At 39.3% G+C, this 24,290-nt stretch overlaps 1 protein-coding gene across 1 annotated transcript in view; it reads left to right on the forward strand.

Moving 5' to 3' along the window:
* Positions 1-24,290, forward strand: part of LOC128694075 (DNA polymerase kappa-like) — a 103,309-nt gene that overhangs the window by 57,098 nt on the left and 21,921 nt on the right. Inside the window, exons 4-6 of the mRNA XM_070093846.1 lie at positions 1,995-2,110; positions 13,409-13,701; positions 21,062-21,148. Coding sequence (XP_069949947.1) covers positions 1,995-2,110; positions 13,409-13,701; positions 21,062-21,148 — 496 coding nt within the window. The remainder of the gene's footprint in view (positions 1-1,994; positions 2,111-13,408; positions 13,702-21,061; positions 21,149-24,290) is intronic.

A 24,290-nucleotide genomic window follows, 5' to 3' on the forward strand; every position in this document is an offset into this window, starting at 1 on the left:
GACGAGGCATAAGTATTATTTTTCAAAAAACAATACTTTTCTCAAAATCGTCTCTTTCCCAAACCCGTGTAGTCTTGACTTTTTGGTGATAAAATCGGTTTTTTTGGTGTACTCAAAAAACTTTTTTTTCCCCGACAATAGTTTTCCCTCAATGGCTGGTCAAAGAATAATTCAAAAAATTCCAGTTCATTGGCCTTGGGTTTAAGGGGGCAAATGGGGAAATTCCATTTAAAAGTCATCAAAATGGTGGGGGCTTTTAAAGAACAAAAATTGGGGGTTTTCCATGTGAATTCAGGGTTTCGGTGGATACTGGACATCATAGGCTGGTTGTTGGGTGGTTTTTGGTTTTTTGGTCACTATCATCATCATTACTGAAGTCAGAGGCCTGGCCACGTGAAAATATTAGTTTTCTCTTGCGTTGAGGAACAACCGACCGTGAGTCACGAGTGCCCACACCAGAGGTAGAAGGTTGAGGATCGTCAGGGTTTTCTGCACTATTATCGATATCCTGGTCATTCCTTTCGGTCAATAACTGATCAAAGCCATAGAATTCGTCTTCATTTCCACTTCCATCAGTGTCAGAACTATCAGATAGGAAGAGGAGAGTCCCAATTTTCCCGGGAGTGAGAGCTGACTTGCAATGAGGCATGGTGAACAAGGGTAACTGAGCCAGCGTTCCCACAATGCTATGCGGGCGCCTAGATTTTTTGTTTATGGCGCACACCCACCACGCAGACCCGTTAGCACTTAGCCACCCCTTAGCGGTAATTTCGAATGGTTTTTATGGTTGTATTCTTGTTTTTTTTTGTCTCATTTGATAGAATGGAAGATTTATTATTTTTTTTTTTATTATCACACCGGCCGATTCCCACCAAGGCAGGGTGGCCCGAAAAAGAAAAACTTTCACCATCATTCACTCCATCACTGTCTTGCCAGAAGGGTGCTTTACACTACAGTTTTTAAACTGCAACATTAACACCCCTCCTTCAGAAAGAGATATGATTTTGATTGCTTTCACGGCAAAAAGTGCTTTGAAATTGAGCGTAACGTAGGAGAAATGGTCCATTGCTTGGCTGTTTCAGAGTAAACAAATGACGTCACTGTCCATTCCAGTATGCAGTCGTAAATGGGTTGACATTATTTATACAATTATTGCAATAAGAAATAACAGTAAATCTTATATTTTTTGTGTGAATAAAAATTACAATTTATATAATAATAATAATAATAATAATATGTATAATAATAATATGTACGGTATAATAATAATATGTATAATAATATAATACAATATTAATAATAATATAATATGTACAATAATAATACATATATAATAATAATGTACTACATATAATGTAATAATAGACAGCTTCAAAAGGCCGTCACTAGATGGCAGTATTTACGACAACAGAGAGGGAGCGGTTGTGGCCGCCTCCACCTGTTACATAATGACATACATGTATTTTATTCATTCTAGAGTATATATCATGTTTCTATGTTATTTATATTGTTTGTTATGTCATATTAGATGAACTGTGATAGACAAATAAGCCGTATAGATGATATTAGCGAAATTATTCATGAAGTATTTTCCCCGGTCTCCAGACAAACTCTCGTCCACCGCTAACACTGCCCATACCACTACATGAATGACATATTTTATTCATTTTAGAGTGTATATCAGGTTTCTATGTTATTTACATTGTTTATTTTGTCATATTATATGAAGTGAGATAGATAAATAAGCCGTAGAGTTGATACATGTATTAGCGAAATTATTGAAGTAGAGAATTCCACCGGAACGGATTAATTGCATTTCAGTTAATTTAAATGAGGAAAATTGACTCTGCAAATGAGCAAATCCAGTTGCGAGCAAGGTCATGGAATGGATTAAACTCGCAAGTAGAGGTTCTACTGTACAACTGTATACAGTACTACTGTACAACCATATTGTGTAAACATAATTTGGGAAGTGTTACATTTACTTGTTGCAGATGGATCAATTAATGAAGGAACTTGAGATGAAGCGTGACCTGAGTCGCACTATCGTACACATAGACATGGACATGTTCTATGCTGCTGTCGAGATGAGAGATGATCCATCATTAAGGTATCAACCCAGTTTTCTTACTCAATTTTTTTATTGTACGCTGGCCATCTCCCATCCAAGTAATAATAATAATAATGATAATAGTACTACTACTACTACTAATAATAATAATAGTAATAATACTTAGGTAGTAGGTTGGTAAACAGCAACCGCCCAGGGAAGTACTACCGTCCTGCCAAGTGAGTGTAAAACGAAAGCCTGTAATTGTTTTATGTGATGGTAGGATTGTTGGTGCCCTTTTTCTGTCTCATAGACATGCAAGATTTCAGGTACATCTTGCTGCTTCTACTTACACTTAGGTCACACTACACATACATGTACAAACATATATATACACACCCCTCTGGGTTTTCTTCTATTTTCTTTCTAGTTCTTGTTCTTCTTCATTTCCTCTTATCTCCATGGGAAAGTGGAACAGAATTCTTCCTCCGTAAGCCATGCGTGTTGTAAGAGGCGACTAAAATGCCGGGAGCAAGGGGCTAGTAACCCCTTCTCCTGTATAAATTACTAAATTTAAAAAGAGAAACTTTTGTTTTTCTTTTTGGGTCACCCCGCCTTGGTGGGATATGGCTGGTGTGTTGAAAGAAAGAAAGAATAGTAATAATAATAAAATAATAATAATAATAATAATAATAATAATAATAATAATAATAATAATAATAATAGTCATAGCTTAAGTGTAACTTAAGACAGCAATGGAAATAACAGATTAATTGTTTATATATATGAGGGTGACCCCCTCCTCTCCCCCCACAAAAAATAAGAAAATACTTTCACCATCATTCATTCAGTGGTGCTCTTCTGATGTGTGGCAGATGGATGGGTCACCTCAAGTTGAGTCAACCCTTGAAATGGTGAAGTTTGCAGTGTGTTGTTGTGATGAGTGTGATGAAGATGATGAAGCTAGTGAGTGTTATGTTCTACCTCAGTGTTAGTCAGTACCACTGTTTTTGGAGCCTGTAGTCATACCACTGTGTGTGGAGCCTATAGTCATGTTACTGTGTGTGGAGCCTATACTCATACCACTGTGTGTGGAGCCTATAGTCGTGCTACTGTGTGTGGAGCCTGTAGTCATACCACTGTGTGTGGAGCCTATAGTCGTGCTACTGTGTGTGGAGCCTGTAGTCATACCACTGTGTGTGGAGCCTATAGTCGTGCTACTGTGTGTGGAGCCTGTAGTCATACCACTGTGTGTGGAGCCTATAGTCGTGCTTCTGTGTGTGGAGCCTGTAGTCATACCACTGTGTGTGGAGCCTATAGTCGTGCTACTGTGTGTGGAGCCTGTAGTCATACCACTGTGTGTGGAGCCTATAGTCGTGCTACTGTGTGTGGAGCCTGTAGTCATACCACTGTGTGTGGAGCCTATAGTCGTGCTACTGTGTGTGGAGCCTGTAGTCATACCACTGTGTGTGGAGCCTATAGTCGTGCTACTGTGTGTGGAGCCTGTAGTCATACCACTGTGTGTGGAGCCTATAGTCGTGCTACTGTGTGTGGAGCCTGTAGTCATACCACTGTGTGTGGAGCCTATAGTCATACTACTGTGTGTGGAGCCTGTAGTCATACCACTGTGTGTGGAGCCTGTAGTCATACCACTGTGTGTGGAGCCTATAGTCATACCACTGTGTGTGTGGAGCTATAGTCGTGCTACTGTGTGTGGAGCCTGTAGTCATACCACTGTGTGTGGAGCCTATAGTCATACCACTGTGTGTGGAGCCTATAGTCATGTTACTGTGTGTGGAGCCTATACTCATACCACTGTGTGTGGAGCCTATAGTCATGCTACTGTGTATGTGGAGCCCATAGTCATACCACTGTGTGTGGAGCCCATAGTCATACCACTGTGTGTGGAGCCTATAGTCGTGCTACTGTGTGTGGAGCCTGTAGTCATACCACTGTGTGTGGAGCCTATAGTCATGCTACTGTGTATGTGGAGCCTATAGTCATACCACTCTATGTGTGGATCTATAGTCATGCCACTGTGTGTGTGGAGCCTATAGATATGCCACTGTGTGTGTGTGTGGAGCTTGTAGTCATTCCACTGTGTGTGTGGAGCCTATAGTCATGCCACTGTGTATGTGGAGCCTATAGTCATACCACTGTGTGTGTGGAGCTATAGTCATGCCACTGTGTGTGTGGATCCTATAGTCATACCACTATGTGTGTGTGTGGAGCTATAGTCATGCCAGTGTGTGTGGAGCTATAGTCATACCACTGTGTGTGTGGAGCCTACAGTCATACCACTGTGTGTGTGGAGCTATAGTCATGCCACTGTGTGTGTGGATCCTATAGTCATACCACTGTGTGTGTGTGTGGAGCTATAGTCATGCCAGTGTGTGTGGAGCCTATAATCATACCACTGTGTGTATGGAGCTATAGTCATACCACTGTGTGTGTGGAGCCTATAGTCATACCACTGTGTGTGTGGATCCTATAGTCATGCCACTGTGTGTGTGGATCCTATAGTCATGCCACTGTGTGTGGAGCCTATAGTCATGCCACTGTGTGTATGGATCCTATAGTCATGCCGCTGTGTGTGGTGCCTATAGTCATGCTACAATAACTAAACCAACCAGGCTGACTGAGACAAGTGCAACCATAATTGACCACATATGGACCAATATACAGCCCCCCTTAAATCAGGGATAATCACAGACAACACTACAGACCACTACCCTACCTTCCTCTTAACAAACATTAGTAAACCACCACTGGAATACAACAAAGTTTCATTTAGACTCCACAACGAGGCCTCAGTAAGTAATTTCACAGCAGAGCTAGAGACAGTTGATTGAACTACAGAATTCTTCAAGGCCAATGGTATCGATGATTGGACAGACATATTTCTGAATAAATTGCTTAGACTATACAACAAATATTGTCCTATAAAAACAAAACAGATCACGAATAAACGGCTTGGTTGCCCATGTCTTACTAGTAGCATACTAAGATCCATTGATAAGAAACACCAATATGAAAAGCAATATAGACAGGGCTTAATACACAAAAGATATTCTTAAACACTATTCATCAGTTGTAACCAGACTAATAAAAAAACGCCAAACAATTGTACTACTACGGCAGATTCACTGAAATGAGGAGATATAAGAAAGACCTGGAAAACACTCTCTCAGATTCTGGGAACCCACAAACTGAAAAAACTAGGAATATTGTCCTAAACTGAACGAAACACCACTGCATCCCATTGATACAGTTAACAAGATAAATGATTTTTCTCAACTATAGGATCTACTCATGTCAGTAAAATCCCAGGTACCAATGCCCGAGCAAGTGATTACACTTAGATGGGAATTTCCCAAACTCCTATCTTGAACTTACGGAGCCCAATGAAGTCACCACGATTATTAAGTCACTTAAAAATAATTCAGGGAATCTGTCTCACGTCCCACCATTATTGTACAAGCGAGTGGCCCATGTCCTTTCGCATGCTATTTCATTACTTTTTAACAAGTCACTAGAAACTAGCATGTTCCCAACACTACTCAAGACAGCAAGGGTTACACCGATACACAAAGGTGGTGACCCCACAGGTGTAAACAACTATAAGCCAATATCAAACTTATCATTGCTATTCCAAATCTTCGAAAAACTCTTGCACAAGAAATTATATTCCTTTATAACGCCACAAAGCATACTCAACCCCTGCCAATTTGGCTTCAGAAAAAATGAAAGCACAAACTATGCAATTGTAAAAATGCTAGATCTGCTTTACACAGCATTGGAAAATAAGGAATATCCATTAGGACTTTTTATTGACCTAACAAAAGCTTTTGACACAGTAGACCACGGCATCCTACTCCACAAACTTGACCATTATGGTATAAGAGGCCATGCACTTGCATATATCAAATCCTATTTTACTAATAGGTATCAGTACATCACCATTAAAGACACAACCTCATCAACATGACCACTTGATACTGGAGTGCCACAGGGAAGTGTCCTTGGTCCCCTGCTCTTCCTCTTATACATCAGTGATCTTCCCAATATATCACAACACCTGAAACCCATTCTCTTTGCTGACGACACGACTTATGTCATCTCCCACCCAAATCTTGCCACCCTCAACACCACTGTTAACGAGGAGCTACTAAAAATATCTACTTGGATGACAGCCAATAAACTTACACTTAACACTGACAAAACCTTCTATATTATGTTTGGTAACAGTGCAGGTGTTGCACAACTGAACATTAAGATCGACAACACTCTTATTGCCAGACATAATGAGGGCAAATTCCTAGGCCTGCACCTCGACAGCAACCTGAAATTCAGCACCCATATCTAACACATAGCAAAATAAAAGTATCCAAAATGGTTGGGATTCTCTCCAAGATATATTACTGTGTGCCACAATCTGCCCTGCTCACACTATACTATTCACTCATCTATCCCTGACAGCAGCAACACACATAAAGCCAATAACCCCAAAAAAAGCTGCAGTAAGAATAATCACACAATCGAATCATAGGCAACACCCCCCCCCCCCCACACTCTTCAAAGATCTAAACTTACTCACTGTACAGAACATCCACACTTACTACTGTGGAGTCTACATTTACAGAACCATAAGCTCCAATATTAACCCTGACCTAAAACACTTTCTTGATTGTTGTGACAGGACCCACAGGCATAACACCAGCCACAAAAATCTCTATGACATTCCCCGTGTCCGGCTAAACCTATACAAAAATTCAAAGTATATAAAAGGACCTAAAATCTGGAACACCCTACCTGAAAACTTTAGAACTGCAGACACAACCCTCACTTTCAAAACTACCAATAGAAAACATCTTATCTCCCTGACACACCCCACCATCAGCTAACTAATAAAGTTGGTAGAATTACCGACAATATGTAAAGTAAAAGGACACAAGTGCAACTAATGTGACATTTATTGTGGCAACGTTTCGCTCTCCAGGAGCTTTATCGAGCCATTACAAACAATACATGGACACAGAGGGTATATAAAGGCTCAGAGTGAGGTGTAATACTAGTGAGGTACCATTTCGATGTTCACTAGTGGTAGTAGTAGTAGTAGTAGTAGTAGTAGTAGTAGTAGTAGTGGTAGTGACAAAAGTAATACAATATGGTAGAGCAATTAATTCGTACATGAGTAAAAGGATATAAAAGCTATTACTTGGGTAACATAAAAATAGGTTGGACAAATATAGACTGGAATGAGGCAGCTTTTTCCAGTGTTCACTCTCTGTGCTTTGTGTAGTATAACAGGAGAGACTATGTGATGGCAGGGTTTACTGTTTTCAGGAGGATTCTTGCTAAGACTTCGGAGATGGTGAAGCTGCCGTTGTTTTGTTTAATTGTATTCGAAACAGCGAATCAGCCTCGAATCAGCACTGATCGCTGTTTCGAATACAATTAAACAAAACAACGGCAGCTTCACCATCTCCGAAGTCTTAGCAAGAATCCTCCTGAAAACAGTAAACCCTGCCATCACATAGTCTCTCCTGTTATACTACACAAAGCACAGAGAGTGAACACTGGAACAAGCTGCCTCATTCCAGTCTATATTTGTCCAACCTATTTTTATGTTACCCAAGTAATGGCTTTTATATCCTTTTACTCATGTACGAATTAATTGCTTTACCATATTGTATTACTTTTGTCACTACCACTACTACTACTACTACTACTACCACTAGTGAACATCGAAATGGTACCTCACTAGTATTACACCTCACTCTGAGCCTTTATATACCCTCTGTGTCCATGTATTGTTTGTAATGGCTTGATAAAACTCCTGGAGAGCGAAACGTTGCCACAATAAATGTCACATTAGTTGCACTTGTGTCCTTTTACTTTACATCAGCTAACTACATGAAAACCACCTATTCTCTTGTATCATACATACACAAAAACAAACTAGACCTACTCTCAACATCTGTGATCCCCCCAATTCACACTTACACTCGCCCAATTGACTGTAAACATAGAAATACATAATAAAACTATTACCTAATGAATCTTAAACTAGTCATAAGTTTGCCTGAGATACTCCAATATAAGAGCTTTAATAGAAACTATGTATTATACCAAGACAAAACCATTCACATTGCTAAATTTACGAACTGTAATGCAGTTACATAGCCTTAATATCAACGTGCTCCATAACTTGTATCAATATAGAGTTTGAATTAATCTTAGTCTGCCCCGAAATGCCTAGTCATGCTAGGCATGATAGTGGTCCTCTCTGTAATTAGTATTTTATAATATGTAAACCACACATTGTAACCAATATTCTATAATATGTAAACCCTGCATCGTGATCTTTATAGACAATAAACTTGATTGATTGATATAGTCATGCCACTGTGTGTGTGTGTGGATTCTATAGTTATGCCCCTGTGTGTGCGTGTAGCCTGTAATCATACCACTGTGTGAGGAGCCTATAGTCATGCCACTGTGTAAAGCCTATAGTCATACTGTGTGTGGAGCCTATAGTCATGCCACTGTGTGTGCAGAGCCTATAGTCATGCCACTGTGTGTGTGGAGCCTATAGTAATACCACTGTGTGTGTGTGGAGCCTATAGTCATACCATTGTGTTTGTGGAACCTATAGCCATACCACTGTATGTGCAGAACCTATAGTCATGCCACTGTGGGGGTGGAACCTATATTCATGCCATTGTGTGTATGGAGCCTATAGTCATGCTACTGTGTGTATGAAACCTATAGTCATGCCACTGTGAGAAGCCTATAGTCATGCCACTGTGTGTATGGAGGCTATAGTTATGCCACTGTGTGTGTGTGGAACTTAGTCGTGCCACTGTGTGTATGGAACCTACAGTCATGCCACTGTGTATGGAGCCTATAGTCATGCCACTGTGTGTATGGAGCCCATAGTCTTGCCACTTAGGTTTACAACTTAATTGCAATATGAAATTTAATTCCGACAACGAAGCCAAGAAACTCTCCAAAACAGTAAGTGTTCTCTCCAAGATACATTACTGTGTACCTCACACAACACTACTTACATTGTACCATCTCTAATTTATCTTTATCTCACCTATGGTTTTTATCCCTGGGGATCTAATGACAACTAATCACCTAGAACCAATAATAACCCTCAAAAAACTGCTGTGCTGATTATCACCCATTCCAGTGTCAGACAACACACTCCACCACTCTTCATTCCTGTGTCAGACAACACACTCCACCACTCTTTATTCCTGTGTCAGACAACACACTCCACCGCTCTTCATTCCTGTGTCAGACAGCACACTCCATCACTCTTCATTCCTGTATCAGGCAACACACTCCATCACTCTTCATTCCTGTGTCAGACAACACATTCCATCACTCTTCATTCCAGTGTCAAACACACTCCATCACTCTTCATTCCAGTGTCAAACACACTCCACCACTCTTCATTCCAGTGTCAAACACACTCCACCACTCTTCAAAAGCTTGAACTTAATATACAAAATATGGTGGTTGTTGGTAGTGAAGATGGTGGTTGTTGGTAGTGAAGATGGTGGTTGTTGGTAGTGAAGATGGTGGTTGTTGGCATTGAAGATGGTGGTTGTAGGTAGTGATAATGGTGGTTTTTGTTGTTAACATGTTACTGAGGCAATGTTAACCATGATATAGTGCATGGACCAGCCTGGTCTAGATTTATCCCCTTTGCATAAGGAGTTGGTGACTCAAACACTTGAGTTGTAACTTAACCTTTGAACTGTCTCTGATGTACCAGTACACAGGTGATAATTGTGTGTTTGATGTACTGGTACACAGGTGATGACTGTGTGTCTGATGTACCAGTATGAGGGTGATGACTGTGTGTGTGATGTACAAATACGTAGTTGATGACTGTGTGTCTGATATACCAGTATGATGGTGATGACTGTGTGTCTGATATACCAGTATGATGGTGATGACTGTGTGTCTGATATACAAGTACGCAAGTGCCGACTGTGTATTTCACTTACCAGTGTGGAGGTGATTACTGTGTATCCGGCAAACTAGTACGCACAATTTTGCATGTCTTCAAATATGCCACCTGTCATTATTTTTGATCACAGTTCAACTCTTTGGGTCTCTTACAGCCTCTTCATGCATTTCAAAATATCTAAGACCAGGCAGGTCCTTGCAGTGCTTCATGGGGTAACACTGCCTTACTAACCTAAGTAAATAATGAAACCAGGACCTGTTTTTCCAGCACCAGCTTCCCTAACATCAAACAGGGTGTGCCACTGCCAGACAGATGCCTTGTTCATTGTGAATTTATTACAGTTTCATAATACTGTACTGTACAGTGCCTGCACTCTGAAGGAGGGGTGTTAATGTTGCAGTTTAAAAACTGTAGTGTAAAGCACCCTTCTGGCAAGACAGTGATGGAGTGAATGATGGTGAAAGTTTTTCTTTTTCGGGCCACCCTGCCTTGGTGGGAATCGGCCGGTGTGATAATAAAAAAAAAAAAAAAAATACTGTACTGTCAGTGGAATTCAGTCTCCCCAAAACAACACAGTGAGTAAATGCAGTTTAGGATCACCCAATATAGTCAAACAGTGTGACTTATATAAGTGTATGCACCGAGGCTCAGTGCTCTGTTCATACGCATCCACTACCATATTTCATGCACTTTGTACACATCCAGTGCCATACCTCACCCACAAGCTTCCACCATACCACTTGCTTCCACCCAAACCATACATAAGGGGGATTACCAATAGACCCCTGGCTGGCTTCAAGAGGGAACTGGACAGATACTTAAAATCAGTACATGACCAGCCTGGCTGTGGTTCGTACATTGGATTATGTTTGACCGGCAGTAACAGCCTGGTTGATCAGGCCCTGATTTACAGCAAGGCCTGGCCATGGACTGGGCCACGGAAGTGTTGGTGCCCGGGACACCCTCCAGGTATACTCCACCTGCTTCTGGGGTCACCTGCCCTCGCCACACACCCAGCAACCTCACTCATACCACCCACAAGCCCCACATATACCACCCACTTCTGTAATTCCCCCATGGCCACATGCCTTCACCCACACTTGTCTCCCGCACCCATATTCCTACACCTACACCATTTCCCAGTGACCTGATGGCCACATCTTACTCGACTTTTCATCCCTAATCACTTATGCACCCACTGCTCTGATTACTGTCTACACCAACCATGTACTCACCCAGTCACCCATCATCCACATCACCATGCACACCAGGCAACTGACAACCACACTTTTCACTCACACCACTCACCCACGGCTTTCAGTTCACACAGCCTTCACCCACACCTTTACCCATGCTTTCAAGGCCCACACACCCTAATATGCCATCTACACACCTAATCACTTAACACCCACCACCCTCATTACAGCCTACACCACCAACTACACATTCATCCACCCATCATCCACACCACCACCCACACAGAGCCACAGACACTGCCACCCAAACAGTAAGCATCACACCAACCTCAGCCTCCCCCCCCCTACACCCCTCAACTGCCCAGCATCCTCCACCTCCCAACACCAGCCTTCATCTCCTGACCCCACCCCTTCACCAGTCTCCACTTCCTATAACAGCAGTCGTCTAATCCCCACCCCAGTTCCCCCACCCCCACATTGAACTCTCTGTCACTCTAGCTGGTCTGATCTCTCCTGCCTAACCCCTCCTGTGTACACCCCAACCACTCTAACCCCACTTTATAATCCCCATACAGTTGTAATGAATGGGACTACCAAACAATAAGGCATCTCCATCTGTGGTTGCAGGATCTTCAACTGATGCATCACTTCATCAACTTATAATTACATTATCATCATCATTGCTTTGTATAATTCTGAGACCTATAATTTTTTTTTTTTTTTTGAGGGGGAGGTGTAGTGAACATAACCCTGTTCTTCTCCCCTATTTTTCAGTTCAGTTTACACACACTTTTACCTTTTTCAAAAACTTAACTACCTTGTTATCCATCAGTGATTCCAGCATTTGTTCAACAAATTTTTTGTCCATAATTTCCAAAATTCATTAAATGAGGTGTTTTACTGTACATCATCCACAGTTTGGTCCCCTGGGTGCTGGTATATTGTTAACATTTTCAGATGTTAATGATTAATCTTGTAGCCTATATTTTAACTATTATTTTTAACTTACTATCAATTCAATTTTTAACTTACTATCAATTCAATAATTTGAAAGCTTATACTATGACCTTTCAAATTATTGTATGTTTTTGCATAGTGATTTGCAATCAATTTTTTCATATAATTATCATTATCAGTATGTTTTCTCAGGTGAAAACCTTGAAAAGTGACTTATGTTTCTGGAAGAGTTGCAAACTGTGGCTCACTTGTTAAAAGGTCTAATATTATTATTGATATTTTTTTAACTGTACAAAATCTACATAAATTCTGCACAATTTGGACTCTCTTATTTTATAATGTTAATAGTTTTTTTAAGTTTAGTGGTGGAAGCCCCTTACAAATTTGATGTTTATACTGCCATGCCAGGCTACTTTGGTAACAAACTGTTCTCATTTTGTTAATGTTACTTCAAACTTTAAATTTTTTGTAACTGCAGACTCTTATTTTATAACATTATTGTTAAATTTAATGGTGGAGGCCTCTATTTGGTGGATGCCTTTGGTCAGATGCCCACTCTGCCCACACTTACATCCACCACTGATGGTGACTGCTAGACTAATACTATTAATAGTTAAATTGTGTGAGTTTTTATATGAGAGTGTATGTTGAAGTGTAATGTGATGTGATCTATATGTGAAAGATTCAGGAAAGCTGGTTAGACAGACTTAAGTCCTGAAATTGAGAGGTACAGTGCTGGTACTTTGAAAGACAGGTGGCAGTGTTGTAGTTTGGTGTGTCATCTGAACCGTGATGTCAGCATGTCAAATTCAAAATTCAAAACTTTATTTCTTTGTGTAGCATACAATGTGTAGTTTACATGTAGTAAAATATAGTTAAGCACAAAGAAAGCCACTAACATACATAAGCATTTTGAGCAGACTGATACTAATGCTTGCTAATGCAACACAGCAATATGACGAGTGACCGTGGATGTGCTACCACTTTTTTTTTTTTTTAATTGCCCTATCTCAGTAGGAGATGGCCAGTGTATTAAAGTAAAATTGAATTTCAGTTTAGATTATTTTATTATGAGAATATCAGACTTTATAGACAAGTGGAGAGTCATTGTAAGGAAATGAGAGTAGAGTATAGAGATGGAAACATGTGTAAAATTGCTATCACCTGTTTTGCCCTATTTTAGTGGAATTTAATTTTATGAATAAATACTAACAGGGACAAGCCCATGGCAGTGGGAGGGCTGGGAATGCTGAGTACGAGCAACTATGCTGCTCGCAAGTTTGGTGTTCGGGCTGCCATGCCAGGTTTCATTGGCAAGAAGCTGTGTCCTGATCTTGTCATTGTTCCTCCAAATTTCACAAAGTACAAGCAAGTTAGTAAAGAGATTCATGAAGTTTTCTCCGAGTACGATGCCAATTTTTGCTCCGCTTCTTTGGACGAGGCATACTTGGACATTACCGAGTATATGAACAAAAATGCTTCACACTATGATGTCGACAAACTGGAGGGTGATTATATTTTGATTATCACTATGGTAAACTCTCTATATATTGGACTAATGGGAAGGTTTCTCCAAATTTTTGTTAAATCAGAATTATGTTGAACAATTGCAGAAAAAGTTGTGAAGTACAGCCTCTCCTCACTTAACGATGGAATTCTGTTCCTAATATCACATCGGTAAATGAATTTGTCACTAAGTGAGGAGCATACTATAATGGTAGTGGGTTTGTGTCAACCATCTTTGATATTGTTTTAATGTCACCTTTGCACCATTTATAACATTTTTAGTATATTTTTAAATGTTTATACAGTAGTGTACTGTATACTGCAATAAACAGAATAGAGGAAATCAGCTCTAATATACATTTTTTAGGTATGCATGCTGGTCAGAGAGCCCATCATAAGTCTGAGTCATAAGTAAACGAGTACGTCGCTAAGTGAGGAGAGGCTGTATTTTACTGTACAGTGGACCCCTGGTTTTTATCCAGTGTGAAATCATACAATTCTGATTTCGAGCTCTTTTTTTCGGCGAAATTTTCCCCCGGGTTTTGTACTTCCGCTCGGAAATCGCCCGTATCAGATGCGTCCACCTACCCGGGATGCCACTTCTTACATGTAATAGACTCAGCCTGCCTCTGTCTCTCGTTGAGTTAGCAATACTCCGCACGTTCATCCATTGTTGTTTGTGCTTGTTTATTGATTGTGACTGTGAAATAAGCCACAATGGGGCCAAGCCCTTTGGTAAAGAAGGTGAGAAACATGATAGAATTCAAGAAAGAACTCGTAGAATGAGTTGCAAAGTTTTGTGGAGAAGTATCACTACCATGCCACAAGTACATTGAGAGACAACACAGTAAGTGTCTGGGACACAAGACTGTTCAACTGCCTCCCAGCATACATAAGGGGGGATTACCAATAGATCCCTGGCTGTCTTCAAGAAGGCTGTGGTTTGTACGTCAGTTTGTGTGCGGCCAGCAGTAACAGCCTGGTTGATAAGACCCTGATCCACCACGAGGCCTGATCTCAGACTAAGCCGTGGGGGCATTGACCCCCGAAACCCTCTCCAGGTATACTCCAGATAAATCCTTTACAAAGGCAGAGGGTAGTAGTGATTGTGGTAGAGGATGGTTGAGATGGTGGTAGAGGGTGGTAGTGGTTATGATGGTGGTAGAGAGTGGTAGTGGTTGTGATTGTGGTAGAGGGTGGTAGTGATGGTGATAGAGGGTGGTAGTGGTTGTGATGGTGGTTGTGTGGTGGTGATGGTGGTAGAGGGTGATAGTGATGGTAGTGGGTGGTAGTGGTTGTGATGGTGGTAGAAGGTGGTAGTGATGGTGGTATAGGGTAGTAGTGATGGTGGTAGACGGTGGTAGTGATAGCAAACAATTGAAAATGTTGAGAAGTTGTTTTTGGTGTGGATCAACGAAAAACAGTTAGCAGGAGATAGTGTTGTGGAGGCGATAATTTGGAAAAAGGCAGCAAGACAGTTGTATGTGGATCTCATAAAGAATACACCAACAAGAGTCTTCAATAAAGGTAAAACTCATTTAAATGTTCATTAATCCACTAAAATTAGTCCTTTATATTTATTTCTCGTTGTTTTCTCTATGTAAAACTAGAGTTATTCCCCATAAAATGTATTTTTTGTTAATATTTTTGGGCGTCTGGAACAGATTACAGTGGACCCTCGGTTAACACCTTTAATCTGTCCCAGAGGGCTAGGCTTTAACCGATTTAACCTTTAACTGAATCAATTTTCCCCATAAGAAATAATGGAAATCCAATTAATCCGTTCCTGCTGTCAGGAGGCTTGACAGAATAGTACAGTGGACCCCCGCCTTATGAATGCATCGCGTTATGTTAAATCTGCCATACGAAGCAATTGAACGCAAAAATTTTGCCTCGCCTCACAATAAAAAAACTCACCTTACGTGATTCGTCTGGGACGTGTCCCACGTGTGGCCTCAGCACCAGTGTTTACAAGCCAGCCAGTACGGTCGCATCTACGCATACATTTGGTACATTTCACATTATCCCAGTGTTTTTAGTGCTTGTAACTGCAAAATAAGTCACCATGGACCCTAAGAAAGCTTCTAGTGCCATCCCTGTGGTAAAAAGGGCGAGAATTAGTATGGAATTGAAAAAAGAGATTAAGGAAATGTGTGCAAAGTGGATTGAACTGCAAACCTTTATGGATGAAAATCACCCTGACACAGCTACTGCAAGCTGTGTTGGCAGCCTGTACAATGACAGTGTTATGGCTCATTTTAGGAAAGTCTTAAAGGAACGGGAGGTACAGAACTCTATGGACAGATTTGTTGTACGACAGAGGTCCAGTGACTCAAGCTGGTTCTAGTGGCACTAAAAGAAGAAGGGAAGTAACTCCGGAAAAGGACTTGCTACCTCAAGTTCTAATGGAAAGGGATTCCCCTTCTAAACAATAACTTCCACACACTCCCCTCCTCCCATCCCATCAGTCATCATCAGATCTTCGATAAAGGTAAGTGTCATGTATTCTATTCTTAGTAGAGTAGTAATTGTGCACGTCTTCTTCAGTTTTTGTGTATTAAAATTAATATTTCATGTGGTAAAATTTTTTTTTTCATACTTTGGGGTGTCAGGAACGGATTAATTTGATTTCCATTATTTCTTATGGGGAAAATTAATTTGGTTAACAATAATTTCGGCTTATGATGAGCTCTCAGGAACAGATTAATATCGTAAGGCGGGGGTCCACTGTACTTTAATGTGACGCTTTTATCAATTCTGTGGCTTATTTATCTATCACAGTTCATCTGATATGACATAATATTACAATATTAATAACAGAAATATTTGCACTTATCTTGGAGATGTTTAATTACGTAGTTAGTTTGATGGAGTATAGCAGATATGCAGAGAGTGTAGCAGGCATGCTGGGAGTGTAGCAGACATGCAGGGAATGTAGCAGGCATGCAGGAAGTGTAGCAGGCATGCAGGGAGTGTAGCAGGCGTGCTGGGAGTGTAGCAGACGGACAGGGAGCGTAGCAGGCATGTAGGAGGCGAGAGGAAGGCGAGTTTATTATGCTTCAATATGATACTAATATCTCTACGGCTTATTTATCTATCACAATTTATCTAATATGACATAATATTATTATGTCTAATATGACATAATAATAGGACGAAAGCTCCTAACCGAGTTTTTAGGTGTTATCCGAGTCAATTTTTTATGCCAAAGCGAGGCATTATCCGATTTTGGCGCTATCCGATGCAGGCGTTAACTGAGGGTCCACTGTAATTGGATTTACATTATTTCTTATGGGAAATATTACTTCGGCTTTTTGTCCATTTTGGATTTCAGCCAACCTTCTGGAACGGATTAAGGATGAAAACCGGGGTATTACTGTACTTTATATAGTACAGTGCACACAGCTTGTAGATAGAGTGTACTGCAGTAAATATTGAAATTAAATGAGCTAAAAGTACAATTTAAGCAGGGGATTTTGTCTGTCATATTGAGGTCTAATATATTGAAGCCCATTACACTATATTGAGGTCAGTTATATCAAGGACCATTATATTGAGGGTTTACCTGCACTTTGTGTTTACAGTTAAATAAGATTATCCTGTACAGGTCTGCCATCACAAATCCGGCAATCAGTTATTCGGTTCCTTCAGTTATTCGGCACTAATTTCGGCTAGCATAATTTCAAATTTCCAGGGTCGCCACACCAACCTGCTGGTACTGTTTGGTGGTTCTACTTGCTGCATAAGTCATTCCAATTTCTTTTCTCCGTTTGTTATAACCTGTTTACTTTTAGCCCTAGCCATGGTTCCAACAAATAAAAGAAATGCTTCTCATTGTGTAAAGCACATACACAGTACATTGTCCATTAAAGATAAGGTGGCCTTGAAGCCACTGTCGGTTGCTGTGAGCTCAGTCTTGTGATGCAGGGGAATATACTTTATTATTACGCTAATATCAACACTACAGCTTATTGCCTATCACAGTTGATTTAATATAATAAACAATATAAATAACATAAAACATGTTAAATACTCCAGAATGAATAATATTTGGCATAATACTGAGCAGTTCGATGGAGGTATGAAGAGGAAATGAGATACAAGTACCATTCTCCTATCCCTGTCTTGGGGCTTATATTAGAGAAAACGGAGTATAGCACAGGGCTAACTTTGATATACACTCATACTGCACCATAAACCTGAAACAAAAAAGCTATTTTCTTTATATAGATTATCACACATAGCAGCATATGTGTAGGGAACCTAGGATAACCCAAAAAAGTCAGACAACATGGCTTATTTCAAGTATCTGGCTTGGGTTAGCCATATATGATTTTTGGTAAATATTTGATTCCCAGCCAGGGTAGAAACATTAGGCGTGTTTCTTTACACCTGTTGTCTATGTTTACCCATCAGTAAATGGGTACCTGGGTGTTAGTCGACTGGTGTGGGTGTTATCATGGGACACTGACCTAATTTGCTTGAAATACTCTGCATAACAAGGGGCTTTCTATATAGTAGTATGTCACTGATGTCAGCTAGGCCTGTATACGTTGTACATGTACGTGTAGTAAATAAAGATATTATTATTATTATTATTATGGGAGATTCTAAAGAAAAATTGCAAAGGTTAGTGGATGAGTTTGGGAAGGTGTGTAAAGGTAGAAAGTTGAAAGTGAAAATAGAAAAGAGTAAGGTGATGAGGGTATCAAATGATTTAGATAAAGAAAAATTGGATACCAAATTGGGGAGGAGGAGTATGGAAGAAGTGAATGTTTTCAGATACTTGGGAGTTGACGTGTCGGCGGATGGATTTATGAAGGATGAGGTTAATCATAGAATTGATGAGGGAAAAAAGGCGAGTGGTGCATTGAGGTATATGTGGAGTCAAAAAACGTTATCTATGGAGGCAAAGAAGGGAATGTATAAAAGTATAGTAGTACCAACACTCTTATATGGGTGTGAAGCTTGGATGGTAAATGCAGCAGCGAGGAGACGGTTGGAGGCAGTGGAGATGTCCTGTCTAAGGGCAATGTGTGGTGTAAATATTATGCAGAAAATTCGGAGTGTGGAAATTAGGAAAAGGTGTGGAGTTAATAAAAGTATTAGTCAGAGAGCAGAAGAGGGGTTGAGGTGGTTTGGTCATTTAGAGAGAAAGAATCAAAGTAGAATGACATGGAAAGCATATAAATCTATAGGGGAAGGAAGGCGAGGTAGGGGTTGTCCTCGAAAGGGTTGGAGGGAGGGGGTAAAGGAGGTTTTGTTGGCGAGGGGCTTGGACTTCCAGCAAGCGTGCGTGAGCGTGGTAGATAGGAGTGAATGGAGACGAATGGTACTTGGGACCTGACGATCTGTTGGAGTGTGAGCAGGGTAATATTTAGTGAAGGGATTCAGGGAAACCTGTTATTTTCATATAGTCGGACTTGAGTCCTGGAAATGGGAAGTACAATGCCTGCACTTTAAAGGAGGGGTTTGGGATATTGGCAGTTTGGAGGGATATGTTGTGTATCTTTATATGTGTATGCTTCTAAACTGTTGTATTCTGAGCACCTCTGCAAAAACAGTGATAATGTGCGAGTGTGGTGAAAGTGTTGAATGATGATGAAAGCATTTTCTTTTTGGGGATTTTCTTTCTTTTTTGGGTCACCCTGCCTCGGTGGGAGACGGCCGACTTGTTGAAGAAAAAAAAAAATTATTATTATTAGTAGTAGTAGTAGTATTGTTATTATTATTGTTATTTTCTCAATTGTTTGTTGGGTTATCTTATTGAAACATTTGCAATGTATGATGGAAAGATACTTCTTAACGTACACCAAAAATGAAAAAAATCAGTCCATAAATAGCGAAGTTCACTTCTCAGCCATTAGCGGCCGCTTAGCGGTATATTTTTGTATGGTGTTTATGGTTATAGTCTCGTTTTTTTGGTCTCATTTGATAGAATGGAAGATATATTACAGAAATAGATATGATTTTGATTGCCTTCATGATGAAAAGTACCTTGAAATTGCACTCACAGTAGTGGAAATGTTCTATTCTTTAGCGAAGCTCAAGAGTAAACATATGACGTCGCCGTCCAATACCTGTCCGCCTGCCAGTCCAAATTCCAATATGGAGTCAAGAATGGGTTGACATTATTTATACAATTATTGTAATAATGCAGCAGTCTGCATAACAGTAAATCTTCTATTTTTTTGTGTGAATAAAAATTCGAAATGGTAAGCAAGAGTAATATAAGAGGAGCCTGGAGCTGTGACTAATGAGCAGAGAAAATGTTATTTTAGTTCCAGGAATGTCTGCATTGTTTATTCTGGACCCTGTTTTGAAATTGGCATCTTTTGAAATTTGTGTGAAATTGGCCAAATTGCCAATTTCTGAACACTTTATTGGGTAGTTGAAATAGGTGAATGGGCGGTTTCTTGTACTCAGTCGACAGACTAGAAATGAGTAATTTTTTTCAGGTATACACAAATACAGTTACATAGATTATCATACATAGCAGTGTATGTATAAAGAACCTAGGATAACCCAGAAAAGTCAGACAGTGACTTATTTCCAGTACCTGGCTTGGGCTTGCCATATATGATTTTTGGTAAATATTTTTTTTTCTCAGTTGTTTGTTGGGCTGTCTTATTGAAACTTGGGCAATGTATGATGGAAAGATGCTTCTTAACATACACCAAAAATAAAAAAAGATGGACAATAAATAAAGGAGTTCACTTTTCAGCCATTAGCCGCTTCTTTGCAGTATATTTTCATATGGTTTTTATGGTTGTATTCTCGTTTTTTTGGTCTCAATTAATAGAATGGAAGATATATTCCAGAAATAGACATTATTTTGATTGCTTTCATGACGAAAAGCACCTTGAAATTGAGCTCAAAGTAATGGAAATGTTTGATTTTTGCCAATGCTCAATGAACTTTGTGTAAGTCAAGTTGGTTAATTTTATCAAGTGTATTCTAACCTAATCACTTTGTAATCCGGCAAACTCAGTAATCCTTCACACTACAGGTCCCAATGATGCCGGATTTGTGATGGAGGACCTGTACCTAACATATATAAAACATGTACAGTATATACTGAAGACCTTTCTCCTCTCCTTCCTTCTCACATCCTTTTCAAATTATGGAATGGATGAGGTTTAAACCCATGGCAAGTGAGTGCTGAAACTCACAGGTTAGTGTGTTAACCATTGGGCTAGATGACTCTTAATACGATTCATCCAACTAAATATACGTCTTTCTTTACAATGGTGTTATTAAAATTTTGTGAGACACATCCCCATGTTTACCCTAATATATAAAATATCACTGCCTTGGATTTATAGACATACATATTAAGACTTTGAAATACTTGGTTTTCAGATAATGAAAATGGTAGGTTATCGAAGGCTATAGTAGAAGAGATAAGAGAGAAAATTTTCAGCAAGACGCAGCTGACGGCAAGTGCAGGTGAGTGTTCCCACGTTGTTCATGTTGCCAGTGCAAGTATGTATCTCAAAAATATAAAATACTTATAGAGTGGTCCACCTCTGGTGTAAATTGTGGGACCCAAAGCCTTGGAGAGGTGGATAATAAGGCTTCGAGGAAGAATATTTGGATTTCTTCCTGAAGCTGTTTGAATATTCCACTTTCCCTTACTACCCCATCTTTTCATTCATTTTTACCAATAGGTATATTTTATTACATAATATGGTACAAAAGGTTTAAGAGATACATTGTTGATATAAAGATGGCACATACAGTACATGAGGTGTGAGAGATACATATCTAGTACTTATTGTTACGTGTTTGTCACTGATTATAATGCGAAAATCTCATCCAGCTCTTCAGAACTGGGGCGCATGCCCAAAATACAGCAGGCATTACCCCTCTGAATAGCAGTGCTGAGTCGCTGGAACAGAAAACTAGCTGCCCTGGGATCCCTAGTTACCCTGATGAGTCTTTTCTAGAGTATCTTCATTTTCTTATTTCCATTCATTTTATTTGACAATAACAAGTTTATTTTAGCATGATACATGTTTATTATAGGTAGTAGGTTGGTAGACAGCAACCGTCCAGGGAGGTACTACCGTCCTGCCAAGTGAGTGTAAAACGAAAGCCTGTAATTGTTTTACATGATGGTAGGATTGCTGGTGTCCTTTTTTTCTGTCTCATAAACATGCAAGATTTCAGGTACGTCTTGCTACTTCTACTTACACTTAGGTCACACTGCACATACATGTACAAGCATATATATACACATCCCTCTGGGTTTTCTTCTATTTTCTTTCTAGTTCTTGTTGTTGTTTATTTCCTCTTATCTCCATGGGGAAGTGGAACAGAATTCTTCCTCCGTAAGCCATGCGTATTGTAAGAGGCGACTAAAATGCCGGGAGCAAGGGGCTAGTAACCCCTTCTCCCGTATAAATTACTAAATTTAAAAAGAGAAACTTTCGTTTTTCTTTTTGGGCCACCCTGCCTTGGTGGGATACGGCCGGTTTGTTGAAAAAAAAAAAAAACATGTTTATACAAAGGAGTGTAACAATTGGGTGTACATGCCAAAGCCCCTTTATATGCAGAGCATTTTGGACATAGTTAAGACTAACTTAAGATTAATAAGGCAATAACAATGCTGTAATTGTACATATGGTCATTAGGTGAGTGACAGTGAATACAAGAAAACTGAATATTCTGTTAGTTCACGCTATATGGCTTTAGTAAGTTCAGTAGAGAATACTTAGTTTTGATATAGTTTTTAAAAAATATACAGTATTACAATTTAGCACAATTTCAAACAATGAAGTTGAAAGAATTTTAACCCTTTCAGGGTCCGTCCTGTAGATCTACGGCTTTACTTTCAGGGTCCAAACCGTAGATCTACGTCATAAGCTCAGCTCGCTCTGATAAACTGTGAGTGGTACACTTGGGCCTAGATATGAGAGAATACATCTATGTGGTATGTGTGCACCACATAAAACAAATCCTGCAGCACACTGTGTATAATGAGAGAAAAAAACTGAAACCAAGATTTTCGATTAAAACAGCAACTTTGCAGTGTTTTTCATATGTTTTTTATAGTTGTATTTGCAATTTCTTGGTCTCATTTGATAGAATGGAAGACATATTACAGAAATAGAGATGATTTTGATTGGTTTTAGCACTGGAAATGGCTTGAAACTGAGCTCAAAGTAGTGGAAATGTTAAATTTTTGCCGATGTTCAAGAGTAAACAAACGACCTCACACATCTAATACACGCCAGCTGGTGGGTCTAATATACATTCACAAATGTGGTGATGATATTTATACAATTATTACAATATTGCATAACAATAAATCTTCTATTTTTTGGTGTGAATAAAAATTCATTATGTGAATAAAAAATCAAAATGGGATTTATTTGTAAAGACTCAAAACGTAGCTAATGAACAGAGGAAATGTTAGTTTAGTTCCAGGAATACCTACATTGTTTATTCTGGACGCTATTTTGAAATTTGAATATTTTGAACTTTGTGTTAAATTGGCCAAATTACCAATTTCCGATCACTTTATTTTGTAGTTGTAACAGTTGACTTGGCGATTTCTTGTGCTCAATCAATAGAATAGAAGTAATACTAGTGAAATAGCTAAGAATTTGGTCGACTGGAATGATGTAATTGGCCTAAAATGGGAGTCAAAGTTGGCAAAATCGCCAATTCGTAAATATCGCTGACACATCAAAATTCGCGAGAGCTTAATTTCGTCAATTTTCCATCAAATTTCGTACTTTTTGTTTTATTACTTTCACAAAAAGATTCTCTATTGTTTCAAAACCAAAAATAAAAATTTTTTTTTTTGGAAAATTCTTGGACACTGGGGCACCACTTCAGATTTTGGCCTTGGACCCTGAAGGGGCTAAGTTTGAAGTAATGAGTAAATGGCTGAGCAGTCATTAAGCACAATATACAATAATGAAATTGAAAAAATTTTAGGTTTGAAATAAATGATCAAGAAGTTGAGCAGTCTTAACCCGTAAACGGTCCAAACGTATATATACGTTTTTTCAACATTTGAAAGTATGTAAAAAAAGCAGATCTTCTTTTTGTTTTTTTACATTTGAAAATGTGTAAAAAAACTTTGATCTACTTTTTTTTTTGTTATATTTGAAAATATGTAAAAAAACGTAGATCTACTTTTGTAGTACTACACATGTGAACGTAGATCTGCTTGGACCATTCACGGGTTAAATTATTTAGTATTTTTTTTGAGTAACTGGTAGGTATTAACCCTTTGAGGGTTTCGGACGTAGTACTATTACGGCTTACGACGCAGGGTTTTTGACGTATGCCTAAATTCTAGCGCCCTCAAATCTAGTGGGAGAAAGCTGGTAGGCCTTCATATGAAAGAATGGGGCTATGTGGTCAGTGTGCACAGTCTAAAAAAAATCCTGCAGCACACAGTGCATAATGAGAAAAAAAAAACTTTGACCGTTTTTTTGGAATAAAACAGCGACTTCGCACTGTATTTTCGTATGGTATTTATTGTTGTATTTTAGTTTTCTTGATCTCATTTTATAGAATGGAAGACATATTACAGAAATTGAGATGATTTTGGCTGGTTTTACAATGAAAGATA

Source organism: Cherax quadricarinatus, chromosome 43, assembly GCF_038502225.1.
Source record: "Cherax quadricarinatus isolate ZL_2023a chromosome 43, ASM3850222v1, whole genome shotgun sequence".
NCBI classification, from domain to species: domain Eukaryota; kingdom Metazoa; phylum Arthropoda; class Malacostraca; order Decapoda; family Parastacidae; genus Cherax; species Cherax quadricarinatus.